This window comes from Leuciscus leuciscus (genome assembly GCF_965113295.1).
Source record: "Leuciscus leuciscus genome assembly, chromosome: 25".
NCBI classification, from domain to species: domain Eukaryota; kingdom Metazoa; phylum Chordata; class Actinopteri; order Cypriniformes; family Leuciscidae; genus Leuciscus; species Leuciscus leuciscus.
This window is the reverse complement of record NC_138724.1, coordinates 31293845-31316525: the sequence shown is the minus strand read 5'-3', so window position 1 is coordinate 31316525 and position 22681 is coordinate 31293845. Positions and strand designations below refer to the sequence as shown.

Below are 22681 nucleotides of genomic sequence, written 5' to 3'. Positions count from 1 at the left end.
AAGAGAGAACCACATCTCTGCTTAATCGTTACTCTATACCCAATGATGAATAGCAGACTTTGATGAAAGATTTTGAAAGAGGATGAAATATGTTTGAGGAAGTTGATTCCCCCTACAAAACGACCAAGTATTTCGCTGAAAGCCACTCTTTTATCAAGCCAACAGAAATCTTCCTTGGAAACAGAGGTGACACTGCAAGAAAGCAAGGTAAATTAACTCAAGTGTTAATAGCAGATACATGTCAATACATCTCTATTATTGATACCCTGAAGTTTCTTTTTGACAATGAACAAATGCAAAAGCTCTTTGTGGGTTCAACTGAAAGTGATGGTAAAGTGAGTGACTACTGTGATGGCTCACATTTTAAAAATCACAAATTGTACAGTAGATTTCCTCAAGCTTTACAAATTCAACTTTATTTTGATGATTTTGAAACAACAAATCCTGTAGGCTCTAAAACCAAAGTTCACAAAATGGGAGCAGTTTAGTCTTGTTTGAGAGATTTACCTGCTAGATTTAACTCGTCTCTTGAAGACATCCACCTGTGTTTGCTTTCTAATTCCATTGACAAAGAAGTTTATGGTTTCAACAAAATATTTGAGCCATTGTTGGATGATATTACATTTCTTGAAACCAGAGGGCTAGAAGTTCAGATAAATGGCCAAAGTTCAGTGTTATTTGGCACAATATGCTTATTTACTGCTGATAATCTGGCCTGCCATTCACTTGGAGGATATTTGGAGAGTTTCACAGCCAATAAATCCAGTCATTTCTGTCTGATTGACACACATGAGATGCAGGGTACAGTATATTTGATGACGATTGTTTGGAGTTGCGCAATGAAGTTAATTACAATGAACATGTCATGCTTAAAAATCCTAGTTTAACAGGCATAAAAGCTTTAAACTCTCTAGAGTACTTTCATATTACCGATGACATTATGCATGATATTTTAGAGGGAGTGGCTCCACTTGAGATCAAACTAATGTTACAACATTTCATCTAAGAGCAAAAACTTTTCACTTTAGATCAGTTGAAGGACCGAATGATTAGCTTTGACTATGGTGTGACTAACCAGAAAAACAAGCCTAGTGCCGTTCATAATTTAAGAACATCAGAGAACCACATTAAGAAAAATGCCAGTCGAATGTGGTGTCCCATCCTTTATTTGCCTTTCCTGATTGGAAATTTTATAAGTGAAGGTGATAGTCACTGGAAATGGTTCCTTCTGTTATGATGATGACGGATGAACCCAATCGCAGACAGTTTGCAGGGGCCCGTTCTTCGTACGTTGCTTAAAACATCCGAGATCAAATGACACATCCAAGATGATATCATCGTGGTAATCATGATCTGGCTAATTAGGTTCTTCGAACACACCTGCCGGATATGATTAGTATCGCTGGATTGAGTTGTCTGAGATAATTGCGCGTTCATGCGCTGGTTGAAAAGGGGATATGTATCGATAGTAGAAACATTGATCAGCAACGCTGCTATTGGCTGCTCAGCGTGGCCAAAGAGCGCGCTCAGTTTTTCTCCTCAGCAGAGCAAGAACTAATAGTCGAAGTTTATTCGGAATTTTAATGTTTAATCAAAACGCCAGGGAACACCTCAAAGTCTGCAAAACCCAGGAGAGAGGGCTGGCAAAAAGTAGCAGACAATTTAAATCCGTTAGAAGTGGCCATGTTAGATGTTTTTATCACTTATTAGCCTATATATTTGTATTTTAATAATTGCATAATTACTTTGTTCATTGTAATGTCAGAGTCACCACACTAGAACATGGGAACAAATAAAAGTGAAGTACAAAAATATTCTACATAATGGTAATTTTTAGTTATATTATAGTCTCTTCTATAAAAGGAACTGTTAAATAAATGGTTGTCTGTTTATAAAAGCAACCAAGAAAAAGGCTGGAAAAAAAGAAAAGATCTTAGTAGTATAGTCATTTCAACTGTTAAATATTGAGTAATGATGAATTGCTTTGACTTGTGAAAGTGAAAACTGATAAACTTATGTTAATGTAAAAATATTTTGTCATGAGTTATTGATCACGTTTCCCAAGTGTAGTTCATTGTAAAAACATTGTGTTTTCCTCTTTTGTGCACTTTTACATAATACACCAACACTTGTATCTGTTCCCAAGAAAGTGGTGGCTGAAATATGTGCAGTAAGTGGACATTTTCTAACTTTCCAAAGGAAAGAAAGTATAAGACTTTGTAATGTCCATTTGTTTCCATTGCACTGGACAGTGAATAAACCCTCTCAGATAACTGTCATATGGAGGAACTAGCCTACCTGCAAGTGCATAAATAACTTTACTTCATTTATACTTGTATGCTTTATGGCTGCAATATAAGTGTCAGGATTCCACATCTACAGAAAAGCCTACAGAAGAGTCTGCACAGACAGAGGAGACATAGGCCTACAGGTGGGCAGTGGATAGACAACTTTTCCTTTTTATTTGTTGCATGAGGCATGTGTCTAATATCTCTTGTTGCAGGCACTTGACCACTGGCTTTTCTTTACAAAGAACATTTGAAATAAAACATGTTTGTCTTTTATTAAACATTTAATGAAAAGTATTTTTTTCGTTTGTTTGTTTTTTTTGCAGTGTTGTGTAATATGGCACATGCAACAATGTCCCAGGCCCTGTCAGGTGTGCAACCCTCAGACTTATCAGACACTGAAATCTTCCCTTTGGTTAGCCAAAGTTCATTTCATTGTGTGCCCTTGTCCTGGCTAGAGCTGCATTGTAACTGGTTTGGGTCAGGGAATGGGGTCATACTGTCTGAAGGCAGGAACATGTCATAATCACCTATGAAGAAATGCAGTTCTGTTAGGATCAGCATAAGTTCAGTTCAGTTCATCTTTATTCATTTCCCGAAGGCAATTTGGTTGCAGCAAACAAGCATACACATAAAACAGTGTCACACACTGTATGTAATATGTAAGTGTGTGTAATACAGTGAGCTTGATATTTAATTGTGGAACTTTTCTTACCACTTTCAAATAATGTGCATAAATGTGAATCTCTGAAAATTCTTAAGTCATGCACAGATCCTGGCCATTTTGCTTTCACATTTGTGATATGGACGATTTTAGTCAACTGCCTTTTTTTTATTTTTTTTTAATAATATTATTAATCTGGAATATTAAGAATCCCAATAGTAACTGGGCTGCACATTTACATTGTGAACCCCCTTTCTAATACCCTTCATTGAGGCCTTGATGACAGTCTATGGTAGCCTATAGTCTATGGTACCAATCACGTTAGTGAAGCCTGAGTGACATATACTGTAATCGGCATGGTCATGATGGCATGATCTTCATAAAAAATGATGATAGCCAAAAAAAAAAAAAAAAACTGCTTTACAACATTGGGTCTTCAGTGGCTTGGAAATGCCACAAAAAAACTAAAACTGTTTTTTAAGCCTCAAAGCGCAAGGTAAACTCCGAATAACACGACAGACAGCACTTTCCATCAAGTTCTCCGCATCTCCAATAGTGTAAAGGAAAGAGCCACTCGCAAATAATCTTAGGGCAATGCAAACAGTTTGTGCTGCAATTAAAGCCCGACTCCGACAAGTCGAACATAAATGTGCGTTTCCAACAAATTAATAATGTAAACGACAATCTCACGAGTCACGAGAAAAAATATACATCTTAGAAAGTGCACTATCGCGCTGCGCTGGACTTCCCCATGGACTTCCCGTATCAGCTCCGCTTATGAAGCCGCAGTCTAATCCTGTTTACATGAAATAAGCCTCTGCTCCCGAGCAGGTTTAAGCTTACGGACCTGTTGCTATGACAGCAAGTCCAGGATGAGCGTCGAAGAACCAAACAATCCAAGATCATGCCAAATCGCCAACAATCAAATCCAGCTAACTGAGTTAGCGACGTACGAAGAACGGGCCCCAGGACACACAGGATTTATTGATGACAGAAAACAGAAAACAAAACCCACGAGGGGGCAAAACAAGACAGGGAAGACTATATTAAACTGACTAGACTTAGACTCAAACAAGAAACTAGACAATAGACAGGAACAAACTCTTCTTTCCAGACAAGACTTTCAACAGGTTACTTACAGATAGTTTCACACCATGAATGACATTCATAGGAATCTCACACATAATGAACGACAATGAACCAGCACAGGACAGCAAACACAAGGGGATTAAATAGGGAAAAACTAATGAGGGAAACAGGTGACACAGGTGAAGCAATAATGACAAAACGAGGATAACAAGGGGGCGGGGCAAGAGAACGAGACAACACAAGCACATGGCCCAGCAAAAGGCCATGTGTTTGCACATAAAACACGGGTCTGTCATGATTATGCCTCAAGACTAAAGAAAATCAAGGACACGAGTGCAGAATCATCATGACACCTTCTCTTTAAAGAAATCTGTAGTATAATTTTTGCACCAGTTGTTACCAAAGGATTAGCTGTATTTTTATTGATCACCATAATTTAAGACTCTATAGCCAAACAAATCACTAATACCAAAGCATCATTTTATGACTCATTACTGGCGAATGATGATCAAATGTGGCCCACTGTCAAATGTTGGTGCATGAGATTTGAGGGAAAGCATGGTCCTCTAAAAAGACAAGCACAAGTTGTATGTAATTTTGTAAATATAAGTAAGACATTAGCCTACAAGAGTCAGACTATGTTTCATTGGAAACTGGGAAGTCCATTAACAGAAAAAAATACTGTCCCAAATGTTTTTCCAGTCATGGCTGGATCTTTGGAAAAAAATTGTTGTGTTTGTTGAAAACATGAGAGACTTTGGCTATGAACACATGAAGCACTGTTCATGTTTCTCACTCTGTTGGTGTGTTCGGTCAGACTCTTCAAACTAGTTCGTCTCATTGAGTTAATACACTTCAGTATGTCTGATCTGATCTTGTTGTTTTCTCAGATATTGAAAACTGTTGTGCTGCGTCATATTTTTGTGCTGTTTTATGGTGCGTAATTTTAAACACATTTGACCTTATTTTAATTATTCTCAGGTTAGGTAAAGTAAGTCAAATCTGTCCTAAATAATAAGCATTTGAATTTGCATATATTTAGATCACAGAAGACTTCTCCGTGGTTTAGTTCAGCTCAGTCTTGTGTTATACAGAGACTTATGGCAGACGAGCTTCTTCATTTTAATTATATATATTTTTTGTTAAATACAGGTGAACTAGTTTACATAAAAGGAACTAATATATAAAATACAAATAAAAGTAAATCAAAACCAAATAATTTACAAGCTTTTATCTTCATGAGGCGCAATGGCATCTAACACCGGAGACGTCCTGGTGAATCAGCGTCTACATTTCTTTCCAGTCCTTTTAAAGTCCATCAACTTTTCTTGGTCTCTTTTCTTCATCGCTGTATCTTCTGTGTCTCGTCCGCAACACGTCGACGGTAATGATTGCTTTCTTCTTCTTTCTTTGGCAAAGCTCTTTCTAACACATTTTCAATGTATCTCTAGTTTTTCTCTTAATAAATGCTTACAACATTCAGTGTGGTGTTTTTCTTTATAAACCATTTTCTCAATAAATGATTTTACAACAACTTCTGGGGCCTGTACCATGAAGCTGGTTTAGGTGGCTAGCCAGCTATGTTTCAGTTTAGTTTCCGCCAACCCTGGGTTTTAGGTACTATGAAAGTAGCTTGGCTTTAATCGGTGTTCGTCGCCATGGTATCTTACGCTGCACGGCTAACCTGCTCCGGGGCAGGTTATGTTCTGGATTCAAGATCTCAGACTGAAGTTTGACCAATCAGCTGAGAGCAAAGAAACATATAGGTGACGTAACTTATTCCCAGTGTCTGTTACAATGACTTCACCTTTTCTTCCAAATCCTGTGACATCTCAGCGCAAATTGTTAGACGAGCACTTCGTAGAGAAAGAGTTTTTAGCCAGACAAAATCCCCTTGCCTTTCCTGATAGTTACTTGTATGAAAGATACAGATTTTCCGCGGAAGGAATGTCTTATCTTTGCGAACTTCTTGAGCCGCACATAAAGAATTTAACACGTCGAATTCATGCACTTACTGTACCGCGAATGGCATTGCGTTGCGTTTTTGTTGTTGTTGCAAGTGGTACATTCTTGCACGGTGGGTGACGCACAGAAGCTATAGGGGAAAACACGGTTTGTCGAACCATTCGTAAGGTGGTCCTCGCTCTGCAGGAGTACATGAATAGTTTCATTAATAGTGTTTCCCGGACATTTATCGGCCATGTCCATAAAAGAGGGCTTTTATAAAATTGCCGGTAAGATATATTGATAGGGTGACATCACATGAACACATTTTATTTATTTTTTTTCAAAAAGCAAATTGCACAAATGTACTATACAATATAATACATGTTAAGAATTATTTTAAATCTTTATTATTATTCTGTTAATCTTATGATAGGATTCCCTAGCTTTCTTAGTAGTACAAATACGTTCTATATTTATGTAAAATTATGTATGTGTAGCCTATGTGTAATATAGCCTATAGCCTATTTTTATAATATATAAAAAATGTGCATGTATCATTTTTTATATATTATAAAAATAGGCTATAGGCTATATTACACATATAGGCTACACATACATACATCATTTTACATAAATATAGAACATATTTGTTTAACTTACACATTAACAATCAGCAATCTTTCTCCAACAGTCTTCTCTTGCTTTGGCAGCAGAGACAGTATTGTTTCGAGCTTGAAATACATATTTAAAGTCATCGTAATTATGAATGATTATCTCTTGCTCCTCCGCGGAAAAATATATCGCTCTCGCTCTACCCGCGATTGGTTGTTCAGTGTCGACGTCACTCTTTTATGTGCACGCGTGTGGAGTAATCATAGCTTAAGGATCAAAGCCTGAGTTGACAGAGAAAGTTGATGAGCTGCATCATGGTACCAATAAAGCCTGATCGCAACGGTTTGGTTTTGTCAACTCAAAACTAATCCTGTAACCCCGAGTTTGTTCAGCTACCTTCATGGTACAGGCCCCTGGTGTCTTGCTTTATAAAAACACTTCCATTATATAAGGTGACCATTATAGTTGACTCCAATACCTAATTGCTTCATACACAAAAAGGCATATGTATAATAGAAAAATGTGTGTTCTGACACCGTTCATGCCAGAGGCGTTCCCCTAGTGTCTCGTTCCCCTTCTCAGGGAACCATGATTACATTCGTAACCCGAGACGTTTCTCTTACATACCTGTCATCATGTGTTGATTCGCGCTCTCCAGAGACGACACCAGCTGATTAAATATGTAGAGCACAGAGAAGAAGACTAATAACGAGCAGACTAACAACATATGAAGATACCGCAGTGTTTTCTAACTAAAAGAGCAGCCATGGAGATATAAATCAGGCATACTCATGAATATTAATGAGGTGCCTTCAGTCACGTGACCACGTTTTGTCCAGTAAAGGGTAAAGGGTTGAGGAGCTGACCAATGAAAAGTTCCCAGCATGCTCCTCTCATGAATATGATTAAATATTCACTAACTCTGCATTATATGTTAATATAAACACACTACTATCATTACATATAGAGAAATTAACTTATATCACTGATATATGACAATATGCAGCAAATGTTAAAAGAAAAGCAGAGACTTTAGTGTGTAACCAGCGCACAGAAAGCCTGTAGCTTGAATAGGAACAAATCAATGTACTTTCACTCACTGATCCTTCTGGTTTTGATAAAGTGATGATTGGTCTGATCACGTGTGTGCGTGAAATGTGCAGCCTCTGTTACGACTGAGCACATAGACCTTCTGATCCAACAACCAGATATTGAAAAGAACATGATATAATGGATGGATTACTTTAACATGAAACATGAAAATGCAATGTTCAAAATGTAACTCATTTATTTAAATTCATTTGTTATGAATTAAGCTCTGATTAAGCTTGGGCAATGGAAGAATAAACTTTATGATGTTTTGAATCAATTGCTTCATGAACTGAAAGTTGCTTCAAATTGCTTCATCTTGAAAGTGGCCTTGAACTCCTCAGCTCTCGTTGAGTTAGATCATTCCTCCAGCAGGAACAGTCCAGGTACAGGTCAGAGAAAGAGATTTAGTGCCTCTCTGAGATGATGCACCACAAGATGGCACATGGCACATTTCTGGATGGCACATGAGTCTGGAGTAATGAGTTTAGGTAAGAGGCAGCAGAGCCAGGGGTTGTTCTGTAGGCAAACGCCAGAGACTTGAATTTGATGCGAGCGGCAACTGGCAACCAGTGCAATTCTGTGAGTATTCAGTATTAAGATTAATAATAATAAAGCTCATTTATGTCCCTTTTTGTAGACAAACTGTGGCTTCAAACCTTTCATCACAAACAAAACCTGTGCACTTTTCCACTGTTAATGCTCATAAGAAGAGAAATGTCAGTCATACAGCATCATAGAGAGCATGTTATTACACTATATGTGTTCATCAGTCAGAGAAATGTCATGTTGAAGGAGAAATGAAAGCTGACAGACACAAGCAGAAGCTCAGCATTCACTTTATTCAACTATATCATCTTCTTCCACACAGCTCTTACATCAGTTGAACATGTAAACACATCAGCGCCACCTAGTGGACATGAATATTATAGCAATGCACTGGAGTGAGAACACAACAAGAAAGTTCAACAATAACACAATTATGAAGAATAAAACAACAGTACAAATGCAAATAAACCAACATTCAGTAAATCACATGTGCAGTAAAGCATATGATGATAACGGCCTGATTTTGAGAACATTATAAAAAAACAGATAACATTGAATTAACATCTGTTAATGTCACTGGAAGAACGTTTGTTCATACGTTGAGAGAAACTTGTTTGCTGGGTATGAAATATGTATATTATTTATAAAGTAATATAGTATATGTAGTTTAGTTGAAGCAAGTCTTTCTAATAAAAAAGCACTTTATAGAGAAAACAAGCATTTGGTCACTTATAAGACTATAAAGGGATCCTTTAAAGGTGCAGTGTGTGATCTTTAGCGGCATCTAGTGGTGAGAATTGCGAATTGCAAACAGTCAGTCACTCACGGCATATCCCTCAAATTTCAAACTCAAATGAGAAGCTACGTCGTCTGAGTCAGCAGAGAGTAGCAAGTCAAGCAATGAGGTTTCTCTATATTATATTATATATTAAATTATATTTACTTTATTATTCAGTAAAACCACATGTTATTGCGATTGTTATTTTTACTTGTTCATCACTGTGTTAGTCTTTTATTCACTGTCTTTACCATAGCCTGTTTCCATGCCAGTTAGTATAAGATAAGAGCATCAAAGCAGCTAACTTAGGTAAGGGGAAATAGCTAACGTTACGATGTCCGAGGCGTCGTTCAGACAGCATGTTTTTCTCCACGTTTGCCGCATCAGGGACAACCTGAGTATTCTGCTGCGTCTTTTTCTGCTGCTTCTCATTCAAGTTAGTGACGAAACGCGCTCTGTAGCGCTCTGTTCGCTGTCGGCTACGGTAGAAACATGACGTCACAGTATGTCGACCTTCATAGAAGGGGGTGGCCGCGGTTATGTAGATATAAATGACTCATTCTAAGGTAATAAAAACATAACGGTTCATTAAGTAAGGTCTTTATACGCCACTGAAAACATAGTTATGGATCTTATATTGCATTTCTGTCAATAGATCCAATAGATTGTAAACACTGTTATTACACACTTCCACCAACTATACAGTCTCACATAATCATCATAAATATATTAATACTGTGAGCTGATCAGTTAAAGTGTGATTTAGTTCAAACACCACATAATTCACTATCATATTCTCTTCTGATGTCGGCCTCTGACAGTGAAATATTTCAGTAAATGTATGATGGAGCTCATATGATCAACAGTAAACACTCACACTGACCTGATATAAACACACATGTGATTGATGTGATGATTATGAGAGGCTGAACTACAATACACAGCATTATTCAGCATTATTCAGCATTATTCAACATTATTCAACATTATTCAACATTATTCAACATTATTCACTGGGTTCACTGACGCTGATTCATGTCAAATAATAATTTTTCCATAGATTGGGACCTGGGAATTACTTTATCTTCATCTTCATCGTCTTCATCTTCAGGTGGAGGATGTATTTCTATGGATCCTGTGTGTATATCGAACCATGAACAACATGGAGGTGAATAATCTGGGAAATCTGATGTGGAGCAGAACAACAAAACATCCGTCAGAAACTGAATAATATCGTGTCGTGAATCTGTCAATATGTTCCTTTAACTTTAATTGTATGAAGGATCAATAATTCAACATGTTTTACACTCATCATAATAAAGTTCACATGTATATTATGTAGAGGATATGTGGGATAATTGTTCATTTCTGTGCATTGTTGTATAGACACAAACTGTGAAGTTTTCATCCCAAACTAAACTTAATAATAATAATAATAATAATAATAACTAGATGTACCGCATCGCGGTACAAAATATGACCACCGCTCAGGCCTGCACTGGCTTTCCACAAAAATAAATGACGTGGAGTAATTTGGCTGTATTGCGTGTTTATGTATATACCTAAAAAAAGTAATAGTATGTGCATGTCTGTCTGTGTGTGTGTGTGTGTGTATGTGTGTGTGTTTGTGTATGTGTGTGTCTGTGTCTGTGTGTGTGTGTGTGTGTGTGTGTGTGTGTGTGTCTGTGCGTGTATGTATGTGTGCGTACATGTGTGCTCGTGTGTGTTTGTGTGTGTGTGTCTGTGCATGTGGATTTGTATGTGTGTGTATGGGTGTGTGTCTGTGCGTGTGGATGTCAGTGTGTGTGCATGCTTGCGTTTGTTTGTATTCCTGCATGTGTGTGTGTGACAGTATTATCCTAAACCAGCAACCCTTCGCTCAACAGCACCATCTACAGGCCGATGAGTGTACAGTCACTAAATGTGCACATAAATGAATTTATTTTATACCCCCCCATGGATGAAATTCTACAAAACTTAGCAGAGGATACCCCCAGAGGATGTCAAGTTAATCATACACATGAAATATGGTGCAGTTCTGAACATCTCCACTGAAGATAGGGGCGATTAAAGCAGAATAATATTGCATTTTCATTTTTTATGGGAGGGGCGCAAATCACAAATGAGTGATTATGGGCTAGGTTGATGTGGGCCCTTAAGAGCAACATACCATAAAAATTTCTTCATCCTCGGTGCCACGGTTCAGGTAGTTATTTAGGAAAAACTGCATTTTTTGGGGTTTGGGGGGGCCCAGCATGGAGTGGCCCCCGGGGACCAAACAAAATTTTTCCGTAGAAGTCTAGTGGGGCTACATGCCCACCAAATTTCATGTTCCCCGGTGTTTCGGTGTCCCTGGTATCGTTGACGAAAAATTTACGGGGGCCCCAGCGCAGGGGGGGGAAGTGGCCCCCGGGGACCAAACGAAATTTTTCCGTAAAAGTCTAGTAGACCAACATACCATAAAAATTTCTTCATCCTCGGTGCCACGGTTCAGGTAGTTATTTAGGAAAAACTGCATTTTTTTGGGTTTGGGGGGGCCCAGCGCGGGGGGGGAGTGGCCCCCGGGGACCAAACGAAATTTTTCCGTAGAAGTGTAGTGGGGCTACATGCCCACCAAATTTCATGTTCCCCGGTGCTTCGGTGTCCCTGGTATCATTGACGAAAAATTTACGGGGGCCCCAGCGCGGGGGGGGAAGTGGCCCCCGGGGACCAAACGAAATTTTTCCGTAAAAGTCTAGTAGACCAACATACCATAAAAATTTCTTCATCCTCGGTGCCACGGTTCAGGTAGTTATTTAGGAAAAACTGCATTTTTTTGGTTTTGGGGGGGCCCAGCGCGGGGGGGGAGTGGCCCCCGGGGACCAAACGAAATTTTTCCGTAGAAGTCTAGTGGGGCTACATGCCCACCAAATTTCATGTTCCCCGGTGCTTCGGTGTCCCTGGTATCGTTGACGAAAAATTTACGGGGGCCCCAGCGCGGGGGGGGAAGTGGCCTCCGGGGACCAAACGAAATTTTTCCGTAAAAGTCTAGAATACCAACATAACATAAAAATTTCTTCATCCTCGGTGCCACGGTTCAGGTAGTTATTTAGGAAAAACTGTATTTTTTTGGGTTTGGGGGGGCCCAGCGCGGGGGGGGGAGTGGCCCCCGGGGACCAAACGAAATTTTTCCTTAGAAGTCTAGTGGGGCTACATGCCCACCAAATTTCATGTTCCCCGGTGTTTCGGTGTCCCTGGTATCGTTGACGAAAAATTTAAGGGGGCCCCAGCGCGGGGGGGGAAGTGGCCCCCGGGGACCAAACGAAATTTTTCCGTAAAAGTCTAGTAGACCAACATACCATAAAAATTTCTTCATCCTCGGTGCCACGGTTCAGGTAGTTATTTAGGAAAAACTGCATTTTTGGGGGTTTGGGGGGGCCCAGCGCGGGGGGGGGAGTGGCCCCCGGGGACCAAACGAAATTTTTCCTTAGAAGTCTAGTGGGGCTACATGCCCACCAAATTTCATGTTCCCCGGTGCTTCGGTGTCCCTGGTATCGTTGACGAAAAATTCAGTAAGGTGACAAAAAAAAAAAAAAAAAAAAACTTTGACAATCCCTATATGACCGCCGCTTTCGCTAGCTACGCTAGCGGCGGTCATAATAATACATCACACTTGTATAGCGCTTTTCTGGACACTCAAAGACGCTTCACATGGGGAATAAAACAAACAAAACAAAAATGGTTTTAAGGAAAAGCTAGTTTGAACAGGTGGGTTTTGAGTACTGATTTGAAGTTTGGTAGTGAGTCGGAATTTCTAATGGATGTAGGGAGTGAGTTCCAGAGGGTGGGGGCGGCGATAGCGAAGGCTTGGTCCCCCAAGGTCCGGCGGTTAGTGCGGACGATCGGGGTAAGGCGGTTGGGGCCAGCTGAGCGGAGGTGGCGGGTGGGTTGGTGCTGTTCCAGGAGCTCAGTGAGATAGGGCGGGGCCAAGTTATGGAGGGACTTGTAGGTGAGGAGGAGGAGCTTATATTGAATGCGATAATGAACAGGTAGCCAATGGAGCTGCTGGAGAACAGGGGTGATGTGTTCTCGGTACCGGGTGTGGGTGAGGAGGCGGGCGGCTGAATTCTGGATATATTGCAGTTTTTGTAGTTGATTGGTAGGAAGTCCGTAGAGAAGGCTATTGCAGTAGTCAAGTCTTGAAGTTATAAATGCGTGAATTAGGATTTCAGCTGGTGACAGGGTAAGGGAGGGGCGAAAGCGGGCAATGTTGCGGAGGTGGAAGAAGGATAGTTTAGTGATATGGTTGATGTGTGTTCGGTATGAGAGGGTGGAGTCCATTATGATACCAAGGTTTCGGACAGAGAGGGAGGGGGTGACATTATGTCCGTCGATAAGGAGAGAAAAGTTCTGAATAGAAGAGAGGAGAGATTTTGGGCCGGTGATAAGGAGTTCTGTTTTATTGCTGTTGAGTTTAAGAAAGTTATTGTCCATCCAGGTTTTAATGTCGGAAATGCAATTGGTGATGGTGGAGAGGATAGCCGGGGTGATGGATTTGGTGGACATGTAGAGTTGGGTATCATCGGCGTAGCAGTGAAAATGGAGTCCATGGTGGCGGATGATCTGACAGAGGGGAAGCATGTAGATGGTGAAGAGGAGGGGGCCGAGCACGGAACCTTGGGGGACACCATGGGTGACAGGGGAGGTGTGGGAGTTGCAGTTGTTAACAGAGACAAAGTGGTGACGGTCAGAGAGGTAGGAGGTGAGCCAGAGAAGTGCTGTGCCAGAGATGCCAATAGATTTAAGATTTTTGGTCTATTGTGTAAAATGCAGCGGAGAGATCGAGGAGAAGGAGGATGGATATGGAACCAGAGTCGGCAGCAATGAGCAGATCATTTGTGACTTTAAGAAGTGCTGTTTCTGTGCTGTGGTGTGGACGGAATCCGGATTGAAATGTTTCGAAGAGTTGAGAGGAGTGGAGATATTGGTGGAGTTGTGTGATGACGGCGCGTTCCAGAATTTTTGAAAGTAACGGGAGATTGGAGATGGGTCTGAAGTTGTCCAGATTGTCAGGATTGAGGCCAGGTTTTTTCAGGAGGGGTGTGATGGACGCAAGTTTTAGCGGAGATGGAACAGATCCAGACGTAAGGGAAGTGTTGATGATGATGGTCCTGAGAGGGATGAGGATTTGTTGACAGGTTTTGAAGAGGGGAGAAGGGATCGGGTCAAGCTGGCAGTTGGAGAATTTCATGGTTGAGAGGAGTTTGGAGGTGTCAGAGGTAGACAGAGGAGAGAAAGAGGAAAAGCTGTTGTGTGTGAGCGGAGTGAGTTGATATTCAGAAGGAGGAGAAGCGGAGGAAGTGGATGCTAGTGAACAGTGTATGGTATGGATTTTAGTATGGTCGGATGACAGAAAGTTATTGCATTTGTCTGTAGTGAAAGTGGAGGTTATATTGTCCTTGGGTTTGGTCAGTTTTGCAAATGTGGAGAATAGGGTGCGGGAGTTGGAAGAATTTGAGTGGATGAGTTGTGAGTAGAAGTTGGACCGGGCAGTTTTGAGAGCAGAATTGTATGTGGTTATGGCGTGTTTGTAAGCTTGGGCATGGACAGTGAGACCGGATTTTTTATGGATCCTTTCAAGTTGTCTTTTTTGTCTTTTGAGAATGTGAAGATCTGGGGTGTACCAAGGTGCAGAGGTGGAGAAGGAGACTGAGGCAGTTTTAAGGGGGGCTATTTGGTTGAGGCAGGTGGAGAGTGTGTGGTTGTAGAAGTTGACTAGATCAGAGACAATCGGATCAGAGGGAAGCGAAGAAGTAGAGATGGCATGGGATATGGAGGAGGTGAGAGAGATGGGACTAATGGATTTCAGGTTTCGAAATGTAATTGTTCTTTTGTGTTTGACGGTAGGTGAGGGGGTAATGATATCCAAGGTGATGGCCAAATGATCAGAAATTGTGAGGTCGGTCAATGAAAGGTTATGTATGGTTCAAGATGGCGCCTGTGTATTTGGCATGCCGTCTACTGCTCTCCTATTTGTTTGTCTGGTTGTTTGCTCTGACTCTAAACTGCTGCTCGCTTTTAATCTACGACCGCCGAGCACTCTTGGACATCCACGACTCTGTTGCGGACACACTCTTAAACTCTTATACTTTGGATGTGGACTGCTCCTGTGACAATACGAATGAGTCTTTCCAAACGGTCATCCCAGATTGTATCCGCCGGTGGCCCCTCAACATCCCGCGAAGAAAGCGTAGGAGGAAACGAGGCAACCGTGGAGGATATCTTGTGAAGCTGAAAGCTCGTCTGCGGGCTGGCTCTCTCCTGGATCCTACCAACGAATCCGGCGGCTCTGCTATCTGGCGCCCACTGGACTTGATCTACCGGTGGCTTCGTCCTGTTCTCCCCCTACACCTGAGTCCTGTTTCTCATGCCGGTCTCCACCGAATCGGCCTCGGCTCTCGAAGATGGGGAGTAACTCACGGAAATCTGCGCGTACTGAAACGCGCAACATCATCTCCTGTTATTATTTCTCCACCGAAGATGGCATTATTAAATGCTCGCTCCTTGGTGAATAAGACCTTTTTATTAAACGACTTTTACTCATCTCACAACTTGGATTTTATGTTCATTACGGAATCCTGGATAAAGGTTGGTGATCTAACTCCTTTTGCTGATTTGATCCCATCTGACTGTACATTTTTTAACTCTCCTTGTCTGAAGGGACGCGGTGGCGGGATAGTAACAGTTTTAAAGAACTCTATCTCTGCACGCTGTCGATTGGTCCCTGTAACGGCCTTTTCCAGTTTTGAAGCTCAGTTTCTTCAGTTAGACTGGAATGGTCCTGTATGTTTAGGGGTGATCTACCGTCCTCCACACTCTTCTAAGGACTTTATACAGCATTTCACTGAATTGGTCGGCAATATTGCCACTAATTACGATCGCTTTCTATTGGTAGGCGATTTTAATATCCATGTTTGCTGTCCGTCAAACCCCCTATCACATGACTTTCTTAATCTCATTGACGCTTTTAATTTATCTCAGTGGATCAGTGACTCTACTCACATCCAGGGCCATACGTTGGATCTTGTACTGTCATATGGGCTTGATGTGACTGATATTGTGCTCTCAGACTTTATGATCTCGGACCATAAGCCCATACTTTTTTCTCTGACTCTTCCAGATCTCTCTCATTTTTCTACTATACCTGTAACTCTGTCTCGGTTCTACTCTCCTCAGTTCAGCACAAATTTCAACTTGTGCTTTGCTGAATGTTGTTCACAGCTGCTCTTAGATCAATCATTATCTGACTTGGATGCTGATCAGCATCTTAGCCTAATGAATTCTGCCTGGCTGAAGGTAGCAAATGCAACTGCTCCCTTTAAGCCTCACAAGCACAAACCAAAATCTGAACTGTGGTTAAATTCTGACACCCGTCTCCTAAGACAATATTGTAGAAAGGCAGAACGAAAATGGAAAAAGGACAGGCTGCATATCTCTCTTCTAATGTTCAGAGATTCTCTGACATCCTACCAGACTGCAGCGAAGTCTGCGAAAGCTGTATATTTTTCAAATTTAATTGAAATGAATCACTCTAAACCTAAGGTTTTGTTTTCTATTATTCAATCTGTGACAAATCCTTCTGTTAACTCTTTGCCTGATGCCTCTGTTGCTCTCTGTGAAAGCTTCTTGAGATATTTCAGTGACAAAATTACTAACTTAAGACTTGGCGTCTACCCCACTTTAACTTTAACTGTCTCTCCAATCATGTCATCTGCCTCTGGCGTTTTCGATGCTTTTGTACCTATCAATCTTCAGGAATTGAAGGAGGTGATTGGCAAGCTTAAACCTTCATTCTGTTCTACCGATATTATTCACCCGCGATTTTTAAAATTAATTATCAATTCGATTGGGCCAGGTTTGGTGTCTTTTATCAATAAGTGTCTTCAAACCGGCTCTGTTCCTGCCAGTCTTAAAGTGGCTACGGTCACTCCTCTGCTCAAGAAGCCTTCACTGGATTCCTCTGTCCTAAAAAATTTTCGGCCAATTTCTGTCTTACCTTTCATTTCAAAAGCTTTAGAGAAAAACGTGTTGAAACAACTTCAATGTTTTCTGTCAAGTAACTGTATTTATGAGGTTTTTCAATCGGGTTTTAAGTCTGCTCACAGCACTGAGTCCGCCCTGTTGAGAGTGTTAAATTATATTTACCTCTCCACTGATTCCGGAGACTCTGTGGTTCTTATTCTTTTAGATCTGTCTGCCGCTTTTGATACTGTAGACCACTCCTCTCTATTATCTAGACTGGAGTCTTGGGTAGGTCTAAAAGCTAATGTCCTGAAATGGTTTCAGTCATACCTGTCTGACAGAAAGTTTTTAGTGAAGCTGGGTAATTTTACCTCTTCCCCTGCACCTTTGACCTGTGGCCTTCCACAAGGCTCTATTTTAGCTCCCTCTTTATTTTCTCTTTACATGCTTCCTCTGGGCTCTATCTTGCGTAAACATGGCGTGTCTTTTCATTTCTACGCAGATGATACGCAGATCTATTTACCCATCAGAAGAAACATTCCCACTGCGATTACTTCTCTTCTGCAATGTCTAGAGGAGGTTAAATTATGGCTTGCCCAAAATTTCCTCTTCCTAAATGAAGACAAGACCGAGGTAATTGTTTTCGGTCCAAATGAGAACTCTCAGTGTATAAGCCCTGAGTTAGAAAGTCTATCAGTTTTTAGATCCTCAAAGGTTCGGAACCTAGGAGTTCTTGTTGACCAGCATTTAAAATTTGACAAACACATCTCCTCTGTTATCGAATCCAGTTTCTATCAGCTTCGCTTACTGTCTAAAATTAAACATTTTCTCACTCCAAAAACTCTAGAAATGGCTGTTCACGCTTTTGTTACATCTCGTCTAGATTATTGCAACTCTTTATACTGCGGAATATCTAAGGGTCAAATTGCACGTCTTCAGCTCGTTCAGAATGCTGCGGCCAGACTTCTTTTAAAGTGTCGTAAACATGAACACATCACCCCGGTTCTTAAATCCTTACACTGGCTGCCGGTTTGTCTGAGAATAGAGTTTAAAATTTTACTCTTTGTATTCAAATCCCTGCACAACCTAGCCCCTGTCTACCTCTCTGAACTTCTTCATCTCTACACTCCGTCCAGAAGCCTACGATCCCTTGACCAGGCTTTGTTGGTAGTCCCTCACGTTAGGCTTAAGCGTAGAGGCGAACGCGCATTTGCAGTGGCAGGGCCCCGACTTTGGAATGCCCTGCCTCTAGAGATCAGAATGGCCCCTTCACTGTCTGTTTTTAAGTCCCTGCTAAAAACGTATTTGTTTTCCCTAGTGTATTGACTATTGTGATATTGACTACTGTGATTATTTTATTTTATTTTGTTTTTTAAATTGGGTTATATAAAATTTTGCTTGGTCTGGTATTCTGTGTATGTGGTATCATCTGTAAAGCACTTTGGTCAGCCTATTGGCCGTTGTATATGTGCTATACAAATAAAACGAACTTGAACTTGAACTTGTATGGTGAGGGAGGGTGTGGAACAGACCAGGTCCAGGATATGTCCATGATTATGTGTAGGTGAAGTGACATGCTGGGTGAGGTTGAGGCAATTTAAAATGTCCAAAAAGTCAGATGTGAATTTTGCTGCCGGAGAGTCGATATGAATGTTGAAGTCACCAATGAGGAGAACGGATGGAGAAATAGAGGACAGCTGAGTTACGAAGTCAGTGAAATCAGAAAGAAATGATGGGCAAGTTTTGGGAGGGCGGTAGATGACTGCAGCAGTGAGTGATTGGGAACCAGGCAGTCTAAAAGCCAAGTGTTCGAATGAGGATACAACCGGGATGGGGATGGGGCGGATGGAGATATCGCTGCGGTGAATGACCGCAATGCCACCTCCTCGCCGGTCCAGACGGGGGTTGTCGATGAAGGAGTATCCAGGTGGGGTGGTCAGATTTAATGCAATGTAGTCCATGGGTTTGTGCCAGGTTTCAGTAAGACAGAGAAAATCCAGATTATTGTCAATAATGAATTCACAGAGGAGCAGGCTTTTATTGTTAAGTGATCTTGTATTAAATAGCGCTGTCTTAAGAGGCTTTTGTTGTGAAATCCAAGTGGCGGAAGTTGAGACGGGCAGGAGGTTAGATGAAGTCACATGAAGAGTGCGCGGATGACGTATGCGGATGTTGTTGTTGCGCCGGTGTCCAGGCGGGAGTGAACTACGGCCGGACCAGAAAGATGGAATACTGTTTTCGGCACTGAAGTAGTAGAGAAGATTGCGACGGGAGCCTCGGTGGATATAAGGGCGACGACGGAGAAGACCTTGTTGTTGCAGAGTAGAGGTGATGTCCAGTGAAGGAGGTGCGCGGTGGTTGAATCTGAGAAGCTGCAAGGACGTGCATCGAAGCGCCATGGTCAGAGCCGTAGATGACAAGAGCCGCAGAGAGGCCAGCAGGAAGGTCATAAACAGTAGCCGCATAGCTGACAGGCTGCTCCGGAGTGCAGGCCGGCCAGTAACCGGGCTGTAATCCACTGCTTGAGCAGAACACAGCGGGGATGGGCCGAAGGCATCCCTGGGAGCTAGCTTGTTGGTGGTCACAGCAGAGTCACAACGTGACAGGCAGCAGATGCGGCGACCAGGCAAAGACACAGTCCAGATCTTGAGGCAGGAATAGATACCACCGGTACCAAACAAAGTCAGTAGGTAAAACCGTTTAGTTGCAAACAAGCTTTTTTCGTCCGGTGTGAGAAGCGGCAGCCAAAATGCGCCAGCGTCCTCTCACTCCCGACGCCACTCGCATGAAAGCAAGCATGAAAGCAAAACTTGTGAACTTTTCCACTGTTAATGTTCATAAGAAGAGAAATGCCAATCATACAGCATCATAGAGAGCATGTTATTACACTATATGTGTTAATCAGTCAGAGAAACTCAACAATAACACAATTATGAAGAATAAAACTCATGAAACAGTAAAAATGCAATGAGAAGTCGCCATAAAAACTCAGTTCAACAAAGAAATGTTCTAAGAATGTTTTACTGACGTTCCCATTAAGATATGAAACATTAAAAACATTAAGAGAACGTTCCATATTATCATTCTTCAAACATTATGGGAAAGTTACTTATGAATGTTGAATATTCTGAAACAAATAGCAAAAAAAAAACAAAAAACGTTAGACGAACATCCAACTAAAACATTACAGAATAAAAGCTCCATGAATGAGAGGATGTGCAGAAGAACAGAAGAGTATGATTGTTTGCCTTAGATCTGTCTATCAGTGCCTTTATAAATGTGTGTAATGCAAAACCACTGATGGAGAAAACAAGCATTTGTGGACTTTAGACTCTAAGAGAAACTGACCAAATGACCATTCAGGAAATCCACTGTGGGGCTGAAAAGACGAGCAAGAAGAGATCGGTGAACCTGACTCTTCCCATTCAGAGCCACTCGTTGATGACGGTGAAATGGAGGCTGAAATGAAAAGGTCAGTTAGCTTAAGATTATGAATCAATGCTTTGATAATTTCATATACTAGTGTAATGCATACGTTCACTGGATGCTGTCTCTGCTGAAGTAACTTCATCCTCATGTTTAATGCCGAAACCCAGTGTGTGATCATCCTCCAGTGTCTTGAGATCAGAGTTGTCAAGTTTAGAGTTTTTAACTGTGAAGAAACAGCAAACACAATAATCAAAAGTATTTTACACTCATCATAATAAAGTTTCAAGTTATATTTGAGCACAAAACTCATAAAAAAGAAAAAAAAAATCAACATGAAAAGGTCTGATGTGTGTAAACGCTGTAAACATGTTATTATAAAAATGTTTAATTAAAAACCACTGATAGAGAAAACAAGCATTTGTGGGATTGTGAAACTGACCTGTCGACTGGTGAACAGGAGAAGAGTCTCTCGGGCGTTTCCCTCTAACGGAGACTGAAATGAAAAGGTCAGTTAGTTTAAGACTATAAATAAATGCTTTTAATAATGTCAAACACTAGTGTAAATAATGCATACTTCTACAGCGCACTGCGATAATATGATCCTCATGTTTAATGCCGTAGAAACCCAGTGTGCGATTCTTCTCCAGTGTGTTGAAGCGGCAGCGAAGAATAGTGTCTTCAACTGTGAAGAAACATGAGGAACAGAGAACACACACACACACACACACACACACACACACACACACACACACACACACAAACACATCAACTGTTTTCCTCATTAATATGTGCTTTCTGAATTGTTATTTATTTGCTAACTTCTCAATCTCAGGCTTCCCCATTAATAAGAGCTGAATCTACATTCAAATACAGATTTTCTGTATTAACATCACAATCTACTTGACATATGTTAGCTAATGTACACAGAAGACTGAAGTGTTGGACTTACGTTGGTCTTCAGGAATGAGTTTTCTCTTTAACTCCTGCACTGTGGTGTTCCTGAATTCCTCTTCTGAATTCGCCACAGAAACTGTTCTTCTCTCCAGTCCGTGTCTCATATCTGTAAAGTAGATCTGGAAACTCATGTTGAATGTGCTCGAACTTTAACTATATTCCCTCAGGATCTAGTAGTAACTGCACTGATGCACACAGTGATGATAGTTTCACTTCCTCTCATATTATCCTGTTTAAACGCTCCTCATGTTCAGTCACTGTCCACTGTTTCAGAGTCCTTCCCCTTTTAAAGCCTGTTAAATAACTACAAGTGTATAATAACCATTAATAACTATAAAGATATCTATAACAAAACTTTGCGTCCACATCAAGGAAAAATATAACAGTATGTTTATTCTCACACACACACACACACACACACACACACACACACACACACACACACACACACACACACACACACACACACACACACACACACACACACACACTCTCACACTCTCTCTCTCTCTCTCTCTCTCTCTCTCTCTCACACACACACACACTTGCTGAACATTCTCAGGTCACTCTCAGGTCATCTAGATCTAGAGGAGTGTGTTGTTTCTCAATGAACAGATTTGAAGGAATGAGGAAATTGCATTACTAGTGTTCACCAAAGTCCTGTTGCTCTCTCAGTTAAAGGTATAGTGGAGGATCTTTCCGAATTTTAGATAAGACCCGCCCTCTCCACTTTTTGAAAAGTTTGATTGATTCACCAGAATGATTGACAATTAGGAGGACCAATAGTATAGGCATTCCACCCGGAAGTAAAAAAATCCTCCGCTATACCTTTAAAGTTCACTGTGTCTGAATCAGGAGAGGAATATCTCAGATGTGTGTGTGTGTGTGTGTGTGTGTGTGTGTGTGTGTGTGTGTGTGTGTGTGTGTGTGTGTGTGTGTGTGTGTGTGTGTGTGTGTGTGTGTGTGTGTGTGTGTGTGTGTGTGTCTCCTGAATCAGGAGAGGAATATCTCAGATGAATCACTGTCCACAAGCCAGAACATTCTAGAGAAATATGTGGTGGATTTCCATGTGAAAAGACTTTGACTGGAAGAAACATTATAATGAGAACAAAGATGTTACAGTAACACTTTATTAAAGCCCTCACGTATAATGCATTATAAAGTATTTTTAACGCAGTAATTATGCCTTGTAATGAACCTTATAATGCATTGTATGATCTCATGAATGATTGTAACTGTTATTATGCATTATAATACTTATTGAATACACTTTTAGAAAGT

General features: G+C 41.0%; 2 protein-coding genes across 9 annotated transcripts in view; both read right to left on the bottom strand.

Annotated features, from left to right (window-relative positions):
- The window catches only part of LOC309490704 (uncharacterized protein), a gene marked incomplete at its 5' end in the record, with an annotated part of 50751 nt that overhangs the window by 12961 nt on the left and 15109 nt on the right, over positions 1–22681 (bottom strand). The gene's annotated exons all lie outside the window — the stretch shown is intronic.
- Positions 1–22681, bottom strand: part of LOC309491272 (uncharacterized protein) — a 40140-nt gene that overhangs the window by 15758 nt on the left and 1701 nt on the right. For 5 of the 8 annotated variants that reach the window (XR_014202977.1, XM_082160775.1, XM_082160771.1 and 2 more), the window contains exons 1-4: positions 21396–22681; positions 21021–21128; positions 20886–20939; positions 20553–20669 (exon numbers count right to left, since the gene is read on the bottom strand). The exon at positions 21396–22681 is cut by the window's right edge and continues 1701 nt beyond it. Coding sequence is in view for 7 of the 8 variants with exons in the window: in XM_082160775.1 (XP_082016901.1) it covers positions 20553–20669; positions 20886–20939; positions 21021–21128; positions 21396–21531 (415 nt within the window). In the remaining variant the exon portion in view is untranslated. Of the gene's footprint in view, positions 1–8512; positions 10203–20365; positions 20477–20552; positions 20670–20885; positions 20940–21020; positions 21129–21395 lie in introns of those variants that run through there. The other 3 variants (XM_082160770.1, XM_082160769.1, XM_082160774.1) reach the window with 3 other exon arrangements.